Here is a 19,076-nt window from a genome sequence, read left to right as displayed (position 1 = left end):
CATATTTCTAGAAATGAGAGCTGCTCCATCCAAAGTGGGATGGATGCCGTCTCTCCTAACAAGACCAGGTTTCCTCCAGAAGGTTTACCAATTATCTATGAAGCCCACATCGTTTCTGGGACACCACTCAGACAGCCAGCAATTTAAGGAGAACATGCGGCTAAACATGTCACTCCTGGTCTGATTGGGGAGGGGACCAGAGAAAACTACAGAGTCCGACATTGTTTTGGCAAAGTTGCACACTGATTCAATATTGATTTTAGTGACCTATTATTGTTAATAATAAATTAATTAAAGCAACAAAACAACTTGAAGAGCCAGTTCGGAGCCGAAAGAGTCGGTTCTCTAAAAAGAGCCGGAAATCCCATCACTACTCTGTTGCAAATAATCCTCTCCTTCCAGAACAAGCGTCAGCATGTGGTTCTGCTATGGAGGACTGGGTGGAAGAGATCAGGGACTTGTAGATCGGGCTAATTTTATTTATGATCTGGGCAGCGGGAATCTGTCTTCTAGATTGTTATAGCACCTCCATGCCGCTCCCCACTGGTTGTTGCTGCCTTTCAGCCTTCAGGAGCCCCCCCAAGAGTCTGAAGGCACTCTTGGGGGGGCTGTCCGCTCCAGCAAAATACCCTCACTGATAATACTGTGAGTAATAAAATAAATCAATAAAACAAAACGATTGACAAGAAGAGCGTACAGAGACTCTATAGTGGTCGTCTTGGTAGGGCAATATGTCCTAGCAAGTTTCTTCCTTGCTCGATGGCACTGCTGTCACTGTAACTTCTCTGCAGCACACTCTCCCATGTGTGGAATAGCATCTGTTACTTACAACGGGGCAGATTGTTGCACGGACTGATTGATTCTTCTCCTCTAAAGCACACATTCCACCTTGGACTGCTTCAAACAGCACCGGGTTCAGGTCTCCATACTCTCCTGATGCCACTTCAATGACTGAATCACAAGCAAAAGCAGAAAGACGTGAACAGAATGAACTCCCTGGAAATGCTGCTATCATGCAGAAAAGTTGGGGAACATGAACTAGCAATAACAGGTACTGTAAGGTGAACATACTGAAGTCTGCAGGGTTGTGGTAGGTAGGACAGTAGAGGCCGAGCGTCTTCAGATAGGGTATGAGGTAAGGGACGGTGCCTTTGTAGATGCACTGTCCCTGACTGAGGATGTAAAGCTGTGGAGCAAAAACATTCAGGTTTGACAAAAAGCAGCCTCTACAGAAGCTTACAGAACTGCAACTTATTTTTCTTTACATGGCAGTGGTGTATATTAAAAGGTGGAGATAGCTATGGATGATATCACCCACTGGTTCTCAGACACTTGGCTCCAAATACCAACATGGTGGCAGCCAAAACAATACGCTGAGGTTTCAAAATACAGCGTCTATGCTTCTGTCCATTATTTCCTCCTTCATTGGCAGATACACACCTTGTCAAACATCTCAAACAGTTTGGCACTGGGCTGGTGAATAGTGCAGATGATGGTACGCCCGCCCTGTGCCAGAGAACGCATTAGGGACACCACCTGGTAGCATGACACGCTGTCTAAGCCACTTAAAACACAGAGACAAGATCCATGAATACCGGTCTAAAAGAAACGGAAGAGTAGACAAATCACAATGACTTGCAGATTCACTCTGTCACATAAGAGTTTAGCTAAACATGAGAAAGCTTGAGGATGATATCTTTCTATTAAAAAAATCTGTCGTTATTGTATCAGCTTAGTAATTTTGGAAACATGTTTTCTCAGTTGTCTGCAGATTTTAAAGGAAACGGACACACTAATGATACACTACCATACAGGATGTACACCGTTTAAGCTCCGTCCTACAACCAGAAAACGTGGCTTTATGTAAAAACTGGAAAACTGCAAAAAATAACATAATTAATACATAAAGTAAAATAACTGTATGATTTTAATTGTTAATCTGTTAAATTTAGATAAGTCTATAAACCTTAAAGCTCCTACATAAATGTTACTATAATGGCTAGCCATAGCGGCTAGCTGCTACCATGTTGGTTCATGTTGCTATCAGCTAACTGCTAATAGTTTGACAACTAAAGCTAATGCTCTTGTTGCTGTTTACAACATCAGTGTTTTTCTTACATTTCTGTAATTGTTATTGAAGCTGCTGAAATGCACCGAATGGTTCTCTGGATAAAAGTTTATATGAGAAAAATCTAAGAATCCGAAACACAAACATGTGTAATGTTAGTTGAGAGGCTGGAAGACTGGATACCAAAATTGTACTAACAGCTGGAATGCTAACAGCAACCTTTTGAAGTGCTGAATCTAGTAAGCTATTGTGTAAAACTGTCGGAAGCTCAGGTCTGCACACAAAGATGAAGGAAAGTACTGACATTTCATCTGTATTTGAAAATGTCTCGAGCAGCAGCTGCATTTAATATAAAGAAACATGACGAGAGAGAGAGGTGCGATTTAAAACCAGGTATTCCAGTTCTGACACTCACTGAGTCTTTGAACCAGCAGTCAACTATCAGCATGTGATTTTATGGAAGCACATCTCACATAATAAAAAGATATAATTTAGGTATACAATCGGCAACACATCATCTCCTCCCCGTTCACCTGGTGGGCTCATCAAAGAACATGACTGGAGGATTGTTAACCAGTTCGAGGGCGATGGCCAGACGTTTACACTGACCACCTGACAGTGAGCTGGTACGAGTGTGGGCGCAGTCAAGGAGCCCTAAAGCAGTCAGAATCTCGTTCACCTGAACAGAGAAGAGAGAAAGGCACACTGCCGGATTTCACTGATTATCAAAGCACCAATAAAAAATGTCTTCTTTATATTTATATCTAAACAGGGAGAAAAAACATGAAAATGCTCGGCAGGAATAAGAATGTGGTGCTACATAACAAAATAGATGGTGAGTAATAAAATACTGCTTGTGGACATTATGAGTAAACTGGCTGGTTCAGTTTACAGCGCATGGTAAACTGCTCTCACCAGTTCCTTCTTCACATCCATAGTTTCATCCAGCTTTAAGTTGGCTGAAACCTGAGCAAAGAGAAAGTAGATCGCATTAACGTAATCACAAGCTAAAAAAAGCTACGAAACAAAACACAAAGCCAGATTCAGATGCTACACAAAAGCAACGCTTCAAAATGTGCTCCAAGGCTGAGTTTACGGCTCACCATCATGGCCTCCCTGGCAGTGAGGTGTGGCAGCAGCATGTCTTCCTGCATGATGTAGCAGGACATTTTCCTGAAGGTCCTCAGGTCCCTGGGTTTCCCATTTACCAGGATCTGACCCTTCATCCCTGTTTCCCTGAGCAGCACGAAGGACAGATACCAAACATTTCACTGCCCAGACAAACTTTATTAATTAACTACACCTTATGTTTGTACCACACAGGCCTCATTTATGTCATCATAACTGTATCAGAGAGTCGGCTCACCTGTACCCTGCTAGAATGTTCATCAGGGTGGACTTCCCTGCCCCCGATGGTCCCATGATCCCTATAAGCTCTCTGCTGCAGAACCTTCCTGACAGGCACTTTAATAAGGCTTTGAAACCTGCAAATAAGTGACAGGGTATACATGGGAATGAGCAGTGGTATTATATTACTCCACAAGAACAAACTTTATGTAAGCATAATACAAATACTCATGTTAAATAGGAGCTACTAGTTCCAAAAAAAGCCACTTGGAATAAAAGACCTCACCACTGCCCCCATCACCGAACAGAGCAGGAGTCCGTGAACACATATGACACAGATGAAAGTCAGTCCTGGGGCAGAGGAGGGTTGTAAAGTGGTTTGTAGATGCACAGCAACTGTGGCTAAATAACATAAATATTGAGTCCTCAATTAAACATGGATAGAAGGGTTTCCACTGAGATATGAGCTGGTGGGGCCAGGTGTTCCCCACTTTGTTACAAGCCGGGGCATGAGAGGATCCCTGCTTTCCCTAAACACCAGGGGCAAGCAGGGACAAGAAATGAAACTGTTCAGTTAGCTAACATATCCTATTTTTCTGCTGCTCTGTTCATCATTTAACACGTATAGGAACTGCTTAAAACTTTAAAAGAAATGTAAGCACAGGGGGAAATGTTTTGAGCCAATACAACAAGGTAAGAATTTGAGGTTCAATATTCCACCTTCCACTGATTATAACATAATTATAACATAATGTCTTCAGAGCTACAGTCGCACATTATTCTCTACTAGAAGTGGCTCATATGGAATAATATTAATACTGTAAAACTGACCAGTAAATTCAGCAGGCAGATGCATCAACACTTACAGTACAAATATGGTTGGTTAAAGTGGATGAATGTCCTCTGCACTTTGGGATGGTGATGACTGATGATCCCCAGTAAACTTCCCACACTCCCAACTCTGGATTCACCGGGGTCACATTTTCTGAGAGGTTGATAAATGCTTTTCCCACTACACAATCTGACAGCCTCAAACACATTGTAAGTAACAGTTGCCTCAAGGCGCTTCATTTTAGGTCCAAGTTATAATGAATCTGAGATTGTTGTACAAATGAGCAGTAAAAACTGGCCCTTGCTTTTGACAGTAAGCTGTTATATTACAGTAGACTGTACAGAATCACATGTCAATGTCAAGTTTACCAGCATCAACATGGAGCACCAACTATGCTGTGGGTGAGGGTGGTTGTTTATGGTTCCTTATACAAGTCTCTCATAATTTAAAACAATTCTTCGATGTCTTCTAGTTTATGGCTGAAGTGATTATTGAGTGTTTTTGCTTTCATATGTGTTTCTCTCTGCTTTCTGAGTCTCTATACTAGTTTTTGAGCCATTTTCACTCACTATGTGTTAACAGACCTCTCTGCATTGAATCATATCTGTTATTAACCTCTGTCTCTCTTCCACAGCATATCTTTATCCTGTCTTCCTTCTCTCACTCCAACCAATCACAGCAGATGGCCCCGCCCCTCCCTGAGCCTGGTTCTGCTGGAGGTTTCTTCCTGTTAAAAGGGAGTTTTTCCTTCCCACTGTCGCCAAAGTGCTGCTCATAGGGGGTCATATGATTGTTGCTCTGCATGTATTGTTGTAGGGTCTACCTTACAAGTCTTAAGGTGACAGTTGTTGTGATTTGGCGCTGTATAAATAAAATTGAATTGAATTTCATAATACCTTGGTTTCTTTCTAATTTTATTAATTTATTCTAGTATCCGCGGCACCATTTTTAGTGCGCGTTCCCTTAGTAAAGCTGTGACGTTGTCTTGTTATTCAGACAGATTTCTGGTTATGAGTTTGCGATCCCTGACTTTTCAGCAATCCACAGGACACTGAGCAGCACATCCCCAGTGTTATTGTTATCCGTGTCATCTTAAAATTCCTTATCTCTGTGTTCTGTAAAGCTTGTCATAAGTCTAAAGAGTGCATTTTCTTTATATTGCCCAGAAGTAAAGTTAATTAAACAACTCATGTGTTTTGTGTCTGTTTGAGTTCAAAGTTAAAAAATCATCAATCTTAAAAGGAACTCTCTGACTTACTGATTAGAAAATGAATTGTTTTGTTTTGGATGAAAATGTCTCTCTCTCTCTGGGTGGGGGTGAGTAAGGTGTACTGGGAGGCCAGGCATCCAGCAAAGACAAAGGTGGAAAAGGAAATGGCCTGCTGTCAGTTATATGTGAGGCTGGACACCAAAGAAGGAGAGAAGGACTTGTATTCATTGGCTGGAAAAGATGTGCAGCTTGTTTGGATGTTTAAGGATACAAATGGAAATGTAATAACACGTGAAGAGAGGCTGCTTAGAAATACAAGGAGGGCTTCAAGGAGCTGATGGTAAATGGCCTGTATTTGTATAGCACTTAGCTGATGAATGTAGAACATAAGACAGGAAGAAAGATGTGCATTAAGACACGACCTGCCTGGACAAATGACCAACAAACTTTTGTACGAGTGTTAAAGACAACCTTCTTGAGTGGGGTTGGTTCAGGAATCTTACATTCAATCATAAATTCAGTATCAGATCTAAAAGTTAAGGCAGTGCATGCAAGAAAATCAAATACACATAACTTTTTATTTGTACTGACTAAAGTACATGCAGTAATAGCCACAGCATCTGTGTGTTAGTCTCTGTGAGCGATGTATGGTGTGGATTGATCGGGGGTGTGAACAGGGTGGATTGTGGGGAAGGCAGCGTGTCAGAAACAATCAGCCTCGCCTCCTCTGTGTGACGGGGAAATAAGAAAAAGCAGTAGCGATCAGGGTTACAACAGCTGGAAGCACACACTGCTGTCAGTGAATGTGTCACCGTTTCATCTTCTGGTGATTCAGTCACAAAGAAACACACGAGAGAAATATTAGTGAAAAATGATTTTTTTTGTCAGCTGCATAAAGCAGATAAACGTCCTGCCCAAATAAAGAGTCATAATTTACCCACGATGTGTGTTATTGTAGGCTATACCGCTGGTAACAAAATATTAACAGTTTAAATGAGTCTGCAAAACTGCAGGAAATCATTGTCATTTATAACATGTGGAGGGTAGACCTCGTGCTGTGTTTGAGCCAGTGTCATCAAAAATGTGAGGAGACATACCCGTGACTGCACTGCACCTCATGCATCTTAAAGCTGACAGGCAAGGAGAATGATTTGTGTACCTGAGTATCACTACAATGCACAAAACAACTGAGCAGCCCATTATGACACAACCAAATCCAGTTATGTGTTTTCTATATATTAAATAATATAGATGCCTCTGCAGCATGACTGACAAGCTTACACAATACATTCAGAAACCTTCCCACCTAAACTGAAAGACTGAGTGCAGATTTAAACCACTTATTAATTATTTCTGTCAGCGTTGCACAACTGTTATTTCCACATCTCCAGTATCAAATGTGAAACGTGCACCCTGCCGTTTACTGTGCAGCATGAATGCGCTGCACAGCAAACAGAGAAGACACAGGCCAGAGATTTCCTAACACTTTATGTCAGAGGCGCCTTTTAAGCCTGAAGGCAGCAAATATTTAACACACAGCGCGGTGACAAAAGCTGAATGACTGAATGGAGAAACAGAGAATGATTCCATATGAGCCGAGCGTTCACCGACTGAAGCGAACACAGACTTTACTTGGGTGAACACCCACCGATACTGATGTTGGTCCAAGTTTATTTTTGTTTTTGACATCCATTAAATAACTCTTATTATTTAATTTTATTATTATTAGTTTGAAGAAGTACTACCGTGTCCATCAACTGTGATGTCTCCCGCTTAGAAACAATGAATGATCTAGCTGTTCTCGACTTTTTAAGCATTGTGCTAGCTCGCTGTCTCTGGGAACACTTTTAGATACATGCGGTTTATTTTGGGGTTCATCCATCCACACATCTACTGTCTCGTGTCTTGATTTTGCCTTTTCACAGTATCTTTACTCAGTTAGAAACTGGTTAAAGTGGAAAACTGTATATAAAGGATGGTCAGAAGTCTGTTACCTCTCCTCCTCCAGCACGGTCCCTCCCGAATGGTGTAGGAGATGTTGATGAACTCCAGGTCAACAGCTGAGCGTCGGGGTAGGTGGGTGAATCGCTGTGCCTCAGTGATCTGGTTCTCAACCTTCTTCAGGTGGGTCAGCATGGATACCTCCTGTTGCGGCTGAGGCTGAGCAGCAGGCTGGCTGTCACCATTACATATGACCACCTCCTCCATAGGGAGGCTAACAGAGTCAAGTTCCAGTGCCTTATTATCCATATTAGATCACAGACTGTGGGTGGAGGAGTGTGGGGAGGAAAGAGACGAGACAAAAAGGAGAAGGGAGGTCATTCACGGTTCAACGGTCTAATTTTACAGGTGAGGTTTTGTGCTTGAGTTAAGTTATCTATCAACGCTGAAACAACAGAACAGCAGAGAAGCTGAGCCAGCGAGCAGCTCTGCTCAGAACAGAGACGATGTTTTTGCCCTTTTCACTGCTGGCTTGCACACTGTTTCAGTTTCCCATCCACACTGCTGTGAATTATGAGGCCAGCAACCAGCTAAAAATAGGCTGACCAGTTCATGAAACGTTATTGGTGCTTAGGCAACAAGGCCTACCTGGATAGGTTCAGGTAAAAAAATAAATCAGCGATGTTATACCACAGAAATGTACCTGGTTAGGTTTACATCAGGACTTGTGTCATAATCCATAGTAAACCTGTATGTTAAAGGAGCATGCTGGGAGTGACAGCCACTAACGCCACTGCACCAACACAAGTCACAACATGGCACAAACACAGCACTGGAAGCATTCTTCTGATGGTGTCATTCCAAACATCTGAGGTTGTATAATGTTCATTATTTATAAAGATTTGCTTTATGTGAATGGGTTACATTTAATTAGGCATAGAGATATAATTATGACTGAGCCTGGAATATCATCTACAAGAGAGTTAAAAAAAAATTGAATATGCATCAGAGAGCAGGGCCAGGGAGTCTTCCTCTTCCTCCTCACATGTATTCATCATCAAAAAATGGGGAAAAACAGAAGTCAGAACATGCTGTGGAAGAGAGACAGAGGTTAATAACAGATATGATTCAATGCAGAGAGGTCTGTTAATACATAGTGAGTGAGAAAGGTGACTGGAAAGGAAAAACTCAATGCATCATGGGAATCCCCGGCAGCCTACGTCTATTGCAGCATAACTAAGGGAGGATTCAGGGTCACCTGGTCCAGCCCTAACTATATGCGTTAGCAAAAAGGAAGGTTTGAAGCCTAATCTTGAAAGTAGAGATAGTGTCTGTCTCCTGAATCCAAACTGGAAGCTGGTTCCACAGAAGAGGGGCCTGAAAACTGAAGGCTCTCCCTCCCATTCTACTTTTAAATACTCTAGGAACAACAAGTAGGCCTGCAGAGCGAGAGCGAAGTGCTCTAATAGGGTGATATGGTACTACAAGGTCATTAAGATAAGATGCGTCTGAAAAGTAAGAGTGTGTCCAAAAACTTTGCTCCAAAACTCTGAAACAGCTCGCCACCCTCTATTTTGCACCCTGTAACGTCCCTAAAAGTTAATGTGTGCGTTCCGGCTCTGCTTTGAGTTTTGTTGTTTCACAGGTTCGCGTGTGTGTGTTCATTCTTGCACAAGCTTTGATTAAGTTATTTCTTTATTTGTTGAGATCGCTGTATTAATTAGGGGCTGATTTCTTGCTCTGAAAAGCACTAATAAATAAATGTTACTTGCTAGGTTATATACTGCTAAGTATTTCTTTGTAAATACTTTAATTTTACGTAAAGTACATGGAAATTCAATTTAATTCTAAGGAAATTAAAGCCTTAGTCCTGAGCGGTGTTATAAAATGTTATTAATAATATTATTAATGCATCAGGTTCAGCAAGAGGATACTGATAGTTTGCAATCAGTATGAATTTTGTATTTGTAGCAGCTAACAATTAGTATTATCTATTAATCTCTCAGGTTTATATTTTATTAATACTTTCAGTCTTTTGATCTATGTAATGTGATGCAATTACTTTTCCATTTTAATGTTGAAGTTAACTAATCTATGAGTTGTGTTTTTTTAAAGTCCATTTCCCCAAACGCGAGAATCACACAGAAATAAAAAAAAAAATGATGATTAGTAACAAAGACTGTCTCATCCACTTGGTTTATATCAATCTGTCTTCTCAACATTGACACTCATGCAAATTAGAAATGTCAGGTGATTATTTTAATACTTGCTCTTCCAGGCAGTGATGTTGATCCAGTCTGCAGCACGTATAAAATGCCTGTAATTCCACTTCCTCTCCACTATCAGTTATAACATAAATTACATCCTGGTTGTTCTTCAAAGTTTCATGAGCAGGTTGCTTTATATTAATCATATCATTTCCTTTTGATGCATTTCAGCCCATGATGAATTATATCTTTGTGTTAAAGTTAAGATAATCCCGGGATCTGTAACAACAACAAGTTCTGAATCACAACAAGTGTCAACATTTCTTTTAATTTTCATGTCATCTATACAGAGGAAATTTCATGAAACACTGTAGTATCTAAAAACTACGCTGCAGATAAACAGTGACTCCCAAAGTATCCAAAACTAATACGAGGGTTTCTTCCTGCTACAGTAGGTGTCACCATGGCAACTGACTGGTGAAAAAAACACCACCCACAACTGGTAACAATGGGTGCTTATGAGCTTATGCCACTGATACACATCCCCATGGTAACCAAAGGAGGTGATGCTGAAGACGAGAGATCACAAAATCAGCACTTATTGATTTCCTACATAATGAATTTATCGACCAATCAGTTCCAAGAATTATTAGAATTAACCGTGTTCCTATTTTTTACCTGTTGGCTACATTCAGTTAAGTTTTATTTATCTGGTGCAGTTGTGTTGACTTCAGCCTGTATCATGTTTTTAACCTCTCAATATTTTTCTGATATTATAGTTTGTAAAATCAGCTCCTCGGCTGCTGGTAGACTGTTCTATGACCGGGTTAGGTTAATTAGGTTCTGCCAAAAACCCGCCCTTTGATCTGAACACCACATTAGGAATATTGTAACTTATTGGGAAACCCTGGGCTGAGTGACCAGTTGATAAACACCTTTATGTGACCACATGATTCCTGATGTTAATGAAGCTGTATCCAGAAAAAGAAAATATATGTATGCTGAACTTGCTTTGTAGTACATGTACTTGGAGAGCTACGTCATGTCAACAACAGGTTTCCTGTGTAGTTTGAAGTAAGTGCCCAGTTTTGATTAGTTGATCTGTGGACAACAAGGAATACCCACACTATCCTAGAAAGGTATTACAGCAAGACTGTAACGTTCATTTTTTCCACTACCAAATTTGTTTTATTGGATTGTTGATCCAATTCCCCTTCATATGGTTTAGTGCAGTGGTTCCCAACCCCGGGGCCACGGACCGGTATCAGTCGTTTGGTACCGGGCCGTGAGAGTTGAGGCTTGGGTGTGAAATCTATGGTTTTCAGGATTTTTATCGGTTTTTAGCTTTAACTTGGTTTCCCTGGGTCTTTTCTCGTGTGTTATGAATAAATCTTCTTCTTTTTTTTTACCGGTACTGGTTTGTATTTATCTGCGACACCTTAAAGGCCGGTCTGTGAAAACATTGTCGGACGAAAAAGGTTGGCGATCACTGGGTTAGCGCACTAGAAAAGCTTTCTGACAGAAGGTAAAGATCTCCCGTGTGCAATAACCTTATTCTCAGTTGTCAAAGTTGAGATCACTTGGGTGATAAGTCCCAGCCCGTCTGAAGCACTGACAGTAAAGACAGAATCAAGGGTTGCTTATGCTGCCTTGTTTTAAATGATCTCGCAGCGTTGCAGTTTGACTGTTTGAACACAGATAGAGATCCCTGTGTAATTAACACTGTTTTTCTGTCCTGATCTTAATTCCATGTTACAAATACCAGAAATTAGATGAAGAAGATTGATGCTAATCTTACAACTGTATTCTATGAAGTAGGACACCGAACAATAGCTTGGTGTAAGTTCTGAAATCAGTGAGAAAAAACTGTCCTGGGTTACTCCTAAGACGGGTTGGCTGCTTTACTGAATACTGCTTCATATTTCCAACTGATATTGCTTTTGTTCAGTTTTGTACGTAATGCATCGCTATTCTAAAACACACCAGTACTCACATTAGCCAGAACGTTTTTGATTTCACCATTCAAAAACCTGAAGTACAACGCTGCCTCTGACTGTCTCCCATTCATTAAGCCAAGTATAAAACAAGACATGGCTTGTATGTTTCTTCAGTAAGATGTAGAAGTATTGCTGTTGTGCTCTGAAGTATTACTTGAGGAGCGCAAAAGCTATTGATTTAATCAGTGACAACTGATAATTCAGTATAACTAAGTTGGAAATGTCCTGAATAGATTTTCTTGTGATTATTAGTTCATTAGTCTAGATTAAATGTAAACATCTGTACATTTCATGGGAAAAGACAGCTTAGGCACGACCAGCGTCACACAAAACCCACTTCTACTATCCATGCAGAACTTTAAGCAGCAGAAATATGCAATCTCCTGACGTGACTAATGATCACTGAAACTGAGATACGTCTAATCTACTTTGTTCTGCACAGACCACTGTAAAAATGGTTCCCAAGTCTGAGGTGGTACAGTAATTTGTCCTTTTTGAGACAGAAGCCTCATTTAATCACTCATGGGGTTCTTAATCCGCTTGGGGATTAAAATGAACTTTCTTTTATTTCCTTGATCTGCAGGAGGGGCTGTAGTTACTGCCTTGGGAAAAATCTGCAGAGTCAGGCACACTACCAAGCACCCAACCGAGGTAACGTATGGGAATCGACTGCTCCTCTACGTGCCTTCCACGCACATGGGAGAAACCAGAGGTCTTGGTGTCAAAGGGTACAAATGAGAAATGAGACATGTTATGTATGCCAACGTGTCACGAGTCAGCTTGGATGGTCCTGTACCGCTCTGGAGAGAGGGAAGGTCCACGGAGGGAAGAGAGGATAAGGAAAGAACTCCATGACCTGGGATTAGACTGCTTTAGATTATCTACTGTACTGCTGTTACACTTTTTTCTGACTCCAAGGCTTACAGTTAGATGAAATAACTCTCGCTCTGCAGGCCTACTTGTTGTTCCTAGAGTATTTAAAAGTAGAATGGGAGGGAGAGCCTTCAGTTTTCAGGCCCCTCTTCTGTGGAACCAGCTTCCAGTTTGGATTCAGGAGACAGACACTATCTCTACTTTCAAGATTAGGCTTCAAACCTTCCATTTGATAATGCCTGTAGTTACGTATTATCAAAACCCTTTCCTAGAGTCTCCTGTCTGTACCACATAATTTCTCTAAAAACTCTACTTTCAGGATTTTCCACTTTATTCATGCTTTGTTAGCCTTTGGCTTTGTTATAGCTTCAAGGTGACAATTTTGTGACTCACCATTCAAAAGCATGTGTGGAGCACGAAAAAATAAATTTAACCTGAGATTGCAGGTTAAATCTAAGTGGTTTTTCCTCCACGTGCTGGTCCTTCTGACCCCGGGATGATGGATTGCCTAGTTGGCGTTGATGAACCTTGTTCTGCTAATGAGAACTTTCAGCAGGTGAGGACTGCCTCATGCGCCGCTGCACTGAGAACAAGGTGAAGTACACCTACACGATGAGAAACTCACTGGAGAGAAAGACTTTTTATATGTATCGGGAAACAAATCACACCAACAACTGTCTAAAAATAATTTGTATTATAATATTAAAGAGACAATCAGATGACCAAGGACTTAGCAACAGCGAGAAGTAAAAACTATTTTAACTGTGAGAAACGTGCAGCCACAGCAGGTTCAGAGACGGACTTTTCATACTTGAGAGGAAACAGACAGACAGATGGTTTAACTGATTTTTATCATTGGGCTTCATGGATAAACACAACTGGGTATCACCTGCATAGCAATGCAAAGCAATGACAAAGTTTGGTGTGTTCTGTAATAATAATGTTTAAGGAAGTAAGAAGTAATGTAAAAAGTGCAGGTCCCAGCACAGAACCTTGTGGAATCCCATGACTAACATTTGCACGTGAAAACTCCCCTCATGAAAAATTGTGTGTGGTTGTTTTTAAGCACACGACACTTCCAACACCCATGAACACCACTACAACCACACATACAGAGAGAGAGACCCAAAGAACCAAATAGTGGTGCAAACACATAAACAGACTCGAAACATAAAGAAATTGAAAATGACAACAAAGAGAACAAAACAACAACAAACTGAATCAAACAGTGATGGAGAAATGACCGCAGCAAAGCTGGATCTGTTTGCCTCATAATCCATCCACATCTCACACAAGCAGATCAACCCATTAAAAATAAATAAAGCTTTTAATACATGGCATTACACTTGAGCCAACGAGCTTTGTAACACCCATCTGTGGTTGAAATGCCAAAGTACTTGTACTATTGCTCCTGTCTCCTACAAGCAGACATAAGTTCTACCAGGGCTGATTAAAGGATCTGAGTTCTCTTTTTTAAAAATGTAAGACTTGCAATTAAAGATATCAAAACTTTAGTGGATAAAAATGTCACTTTCTATACAGTAAGGATAGCTCACATTATTGCACATGAACAAGTTGTCGAAGAGAAAGGAAAGAGTACTACTAAACAAGCCACAACAGCTTTTCTGTGTGTTGCATCTCTGTGAAATATGACAGATCCTTACATCTGCTGGAAAAACAGGATTTCTCTTTGGAACTTAAACATGGTCGGATTGTTCTGCTAAAGCTTATAGTAGAGCAGGCTGTTCTTACATGACATGAGAACAGTGACCATAAGGATAAGTTCCAACCCATGAAAGTATGTTAATACTACTGGTCTCCCATGACTTTGAAAGAATGAGAAATCACTGAAAAGGCTTTGGCTGAGAAAAAAAATCATGAAAGCTTGTGCACATTCCTACAGTTACAGCACAGAGAGGCTGATAAGCTATAATAATTTTTACATGTAGGGACTTGAAATTATTTGAGTGAAAACATGAATATGAATCTTCTTTTTTCTTCCTGTAATGTGAGTAAATTCAGCTAATCAATTTACTTCAAAGGAAACTTGTTTTCTTTCAGGGCTTCACTTCAGTTTTTACCCAACAGTTCATGTTTGAGCTGCTTTTCCATCTATATCCGTCTTACACTTATCCAATTCAGGGTTGCAGGAGCGCTGCAATTTCACTAAGATTGAGTTCAAATATTCTTCCACCAGTTTTTCTTTCTGTACTTGCATTTCAGTTGCAGATTCAGACAAGTCAGTGTTTAGCTTCCATCTATGATTTTAGCTGAAACACATCAATGAACAAAATATACATCTTATTTTGAAAGTTGTATCCAAGTTTGCATTACTTCCCTGATTAGTACATCCTTGCTGAGCAACATGTTAGCATAACTGCAATTATTGTAAGCAGGAGTAATAAAAATACATAAACTGTGTTTTCATATGTTTTGATTTTCTTTAAATGATTCTGACCAGGTTTGACTCTAAATGCAGAGTCGGTGTACAAACCGATGCAGCTTAAATTCATGGTAAGGCATCAATAAACCACAATATGTTATTCGATGAAGAGAAATCACCTGACATGCCACTGATACACAGGTATCGTCAGCTTGTTGTCTGTAGATGCAAATCATTAAATATACTAAAATTTTTGTAACAGGCTTTGTTGTAGAACAAAATCTGCTTAGTGTCACTAATGTTAGCTATTGATTATGTTAGACACAGGTTAGCTTTATGAAGCAGGATAAAACTGTCATTTTTGGCTAGGCCCATTCAAAATACAATGCTCTAGCTAAATGTTACACAATACCAACCCGGTTCAAAAAGACATTTTAAGTATTTTAAGTAAGCTTTAATATAAAGAGTGCAACACAGATTAAGACATGGGCAGCCTGTCAGCAGGAGACACGGAGAGAAGAGGGCAAACAAAAAGCTTACAATGACTGCTGTCGGGTGACTGTCCTTCTCGGTGTCTGTCAGTATGTTGTTATCTCTCCGGCTGCAGCATCCACTACCAAACACCTTCCAGTCTGCCGCATCTACAGCATCTCTGCACGCTGAGCATGGCAGAGCAGACTGGGAGGGGCGGGGTGGGGCCTGGTGAACTGATGAAGGAGGGACACTGGATCTGACAGGGGAGGAAAATTCTCCTTTACTTCGTAGAAACGTGGATTTCTGCATTTCTAAGCTTTATCATAAGAGACAGGTGCCGGCTTATGTTTCTGTAACCCACATTTCCAAAACCATAGCCTGTAGCCTTATTTTACACTAACCCCTGCTTCACAATGTGCAAAGTGAAGTCATTGGGAAGGTAAAGAGATGATTTAAAGATGATTTATGGTATTTGCAGGTCCTGCTGAACACTAAACAGAAGTAGCCTGTAACTGTGCAGCCTATGTATAATGTAGAGATACAGCAGATGCCACCGTATCTACTGAGTGAAATTGAATTTTTCAGAGTCTTCAAAGATGTGACAAGTACAGCAACACTCTTAAAATCATGTCTTAAAATCATGAAATCATTATCAAAAAAGTGCATTTTGTATTTAATATTAAAATTTGCTTGATGATCTGAAATGTGAGTGTGACAAATGTGCAAAAAGAAAGAAAGAAAGTGTCAAATACCTTTTCACAGCACATCCCTCTCTACCTGGGACATGCCCTGAACACACCTGGTGTCAAACAGGGACGACGGGGCCCTTCAGACGTGTTGCTTCACTCCCAACAGTGACGAGATTTAAACACAACAGAAAAAAAGGCGACTTGCAAGAGACATTTTGAAAACCTGTGTTTACAAAGTGAATGAAAACTTTATTGACTGAGTCAATTTCAGGTGAGAAGTTGCATTTCCCCACACTGCAGTTAAGATTTGTTTTCAACACCGTCATACAAAGGACGCACCAGGAAAATGAGTAAGGCTTCCCCTAAAAAGAAGCGAATACTGAGAGATTAGCTCATTTTTGATAGGAGCAAGCTATGCAAGCAGTCATTGTTGCTGTGTGTTACTTTGGACACTAAATGAAGTTTAGAAGGAAGAGTAAAAATCCACACATGTATGTAATCTGTCAAATTCTCCTCATAAAACAACATATACATTAAATATTTTCTGTAAATCCTTGTAGAAAACACTGGTCACAGTTTCCAGGCTTATGTGTACCCTCATAAAGATGTAACATGTGAAAATGTCACTCAACAAGAGTCTGAAAATAGTTTTGTACTAACTGTCATAAAAGTAATAAAAAATATTTATTTAGTAAAAACTTACAACCCTATTTAAGTAATGTATCATTCAGTTTTTAAATGCACATAGAGTACCCAGTATTAGTAGATCATTATATAGAATCACAAACATGATTTTATTGATTGATTCATGAGTCACTTTACTGCTGTAGCTAGATATTATTTTATTTAATACACTTACTGATGCAATAATACATCAACATATAGCAGTACACCTATAGTTTTAAATCTGTAAAATTATAGGTAAATGAATGCTGTGGAGTATAAGCTACAGTATTCAAGTCCAAAATATTGGGGGGAAGAAGAACAGAATTACTGCACCACTGTATTCCATCATAGATCCTGTTCATGCTTTCACGACGCTCTAGTCCAGTGGCAGTGATAGCGATGACAATGGTGGGTGTGGTGGGAGGATCTTATTTCATAGTTGATGGTGCCACCCCGATTTCTCCTCTTCCAAACCATCAGGCAGCTCACACTAGGCGGATTTCTGTCCGCGTCTGGTGTGGATGGAGTGCTGCTGACCTCAAATGAGGATCTGATCGGGTAGTGTAAGAAACACAGGGTCTACAGAGCTAGCAGAGATGACAGAGTCTGGAGATGAAGGAGAGGTCACCAAGGCAGTTAAACTCCAGTGGCTGTGCCCCTTGAGTTCACTCCAATGAGACTGTGGGGCTGCACTGGTTTACCTGCTTATTCAGGTCATTGTGTCCTTGCCTGGCAAACTAGGTGGTTGTCTCTGTTTTCAAGAATTCTTCAGACTCACTTTGTCAAAAAGGGGCCGGAGGCCGGTAACTTGAACTGAACCCAAGTGCAGTAACCCAGACTGGAGGAGGAACGAACGTTTTATAACAATGTTTATTAAACGAACACAATGTAACTGTCATGGTCCTGGGTCATTTTTTAAAATATTTTTATTAGGATTTTTTTCATAGAAACAGACAATGACAAAAGAAAACAAACACAAGAACCAGGACAGAACTAAGCTCAGGAAATACAAGATTCTGAGGTAAACCAAAACTCCTCAAAACAAATCACAGTAAGACCAATAGTCAGGCAAATTAATTCAGTTTGGGAAAGCCCCGCAACAAGGAGGATGACAGTACAGGTCCAACATATTTCAGATATGGGTCCCAGGTTCTGTGGAAAGAGTCCAAGGTGGAGTTGAGCATACAAGTTATATATTCATTGGGAATACAGTCCATACAATGTTATGCCAGGATTTCTTAGTTGGGATTGCTGGCCTGCCCCAGAGGAGCAGGACATTCTTCCTGGCCGCAAAGAATAACAGCTGGAACAGTCTATTGTGCTTGCCTTTGATAACCAGATTGTCCATTATTCCCAGTGTAAGACACAGAGGGACCACAGGAACAACAGAGTTGAAAATAACTGAAAGCACCTTTGCAACATCAGACCAGAACTGTTGAATTTTCACACATGACCTAAAACAATGCATAAAGTCACCGTCCTCAGCATTAAACTTCGAGCATAAGGGGAGGAGTTTCCATCTATTATACTTTTTTAAAGAGGGTGTGATGTATACCCGATGAACAATTTTTAACTGAATCCATTTAGCCTGATTACAGACAGATATCTTAGAGGCACACGTCCAAATCTCCTGCCAGTCTGGATGTCATGGTCTGCGGTGGGTGGCTGGAATTTCCGTAAGGCTCCTGAACCTACCTGGGATCCGTCCATGGGCAGGGCCACCTCCTCCAGCTCCTGCACACCTGGAGCCAATGGCAGGAAATCAAGCCAGAGGGATTTAAGCCACACGTTGATGTGCATTCACCGCCAGTTTGTCATCAACCCATGTTGGTAACAGGCCCTTATGCTTCAAGTTCTCGCTGTGATTTATCTTGTTAACATGACTTTCTTGTGCTGCAGTTACTGGATTCTAGTGATGGCCAAATGAAGCTTTCCGAAGCACTGAAGCTTGTGTTGAAAAACGGTTCATTACTCGAAGCTTTTTAACACAGTCCTCTCTGGTGACATCTGGTGGCCAAAAATACGAAGAGCAGCTTGAATCCACAAAATAAAACCAACTGCTTCATTACGATTGCCCACTCTACTGAGTGGAGTTTTGTCTGATATTGGGCCGCCGTTGTGTTGCTTTGAACGTGTATTTTTTGGTGGTTAAAAAAATGTGTTTTATTTGTTTAATAAATAGTTTTGACCAGTAAACTCTCCTTGTTATGCACCATGGTGTGGTCTTCCTTTGCTTGTGACTTCTTGATGTTGGTAAATACAATAATTGAAAAATACCACGTTACATATAATATATACATATAATAATGTCCGGGGATAGTTGTAACGTGGGTCAGTTGTAACACTTCCAATTTCTCCAATCAGGGCTAAGTTTCAAATGATGTGACTC

At 40.5% G+C, this 19,076-nt stretch overlaps 1 protein-coding gene across 1 annotated transcript in view; it reads right to left on the bottom strand.

Annotated features, from left to right (window-relative positions):
• The window catches only part of LOC102299288 (ATP-binding cassette sub-family G member 4), a 20,990-nt gene extending 5,473 nt beyond the window's left edge, over positions 1-15,517 (bottom strand). Inside the window, exons 1-9 of the mRNA XM_005930818.3 lie at positions 15,399-15,517; positions 7,452-7,720; positions 3,435-3,552; positions 3,172-3,304; positions 2,984-3,034; positions 2,602-2,747; positions 1,441-1,564; positions 1,072-1,186; positions 830-951 (exon numbers count right to left, since the gene is read on the bottom strand). Coding sequence (XP_005930880.1) covers positions 830-951; positions 1,072-1,186; positions 1,441-1,564; positions 2,602-2,747; positions 2,984-3,034; positions 3,172-3,304; positions 3,435-3,552; positions 7,452-7,707 — 1,065 coding nt within the window. The 5' untranslated portion in view covers positions 7,708-7,720; positions 15,399-15,517. The remainder of the gene's footprint in view (positions 1-829; positions 952-1,071; positions 1,187-1,440; positions 1,565-2,601; positions 2,748-2,983; positions 3,035-3,171; positions 3,305-3,434; positions 3,553-7,451; positions 7,721-15,398) is intronic.
• Positions 15,518-19,076: the final 3,559 nt, after the last annotated feature.

Source organism: Haplochromis burtoni, unplaced genomic scaffold (genome assembly GCF_018398535.1).
Source record: "Haplochromis burtoni strain Fernald_Lab_line unplaced genomic scaffold, NCSU_Asbu1 Contig_132, whole genome shotgun sequence".
NCBI lineage: Eukaryota > Metazoa > Chordata > Actinopteri > Cichliformes > Cichlidae > Haplochromis > Haplochromis burtoni.
This window is presented reverse-complemented; position numbering and strand designations above follow the sequence as displayed.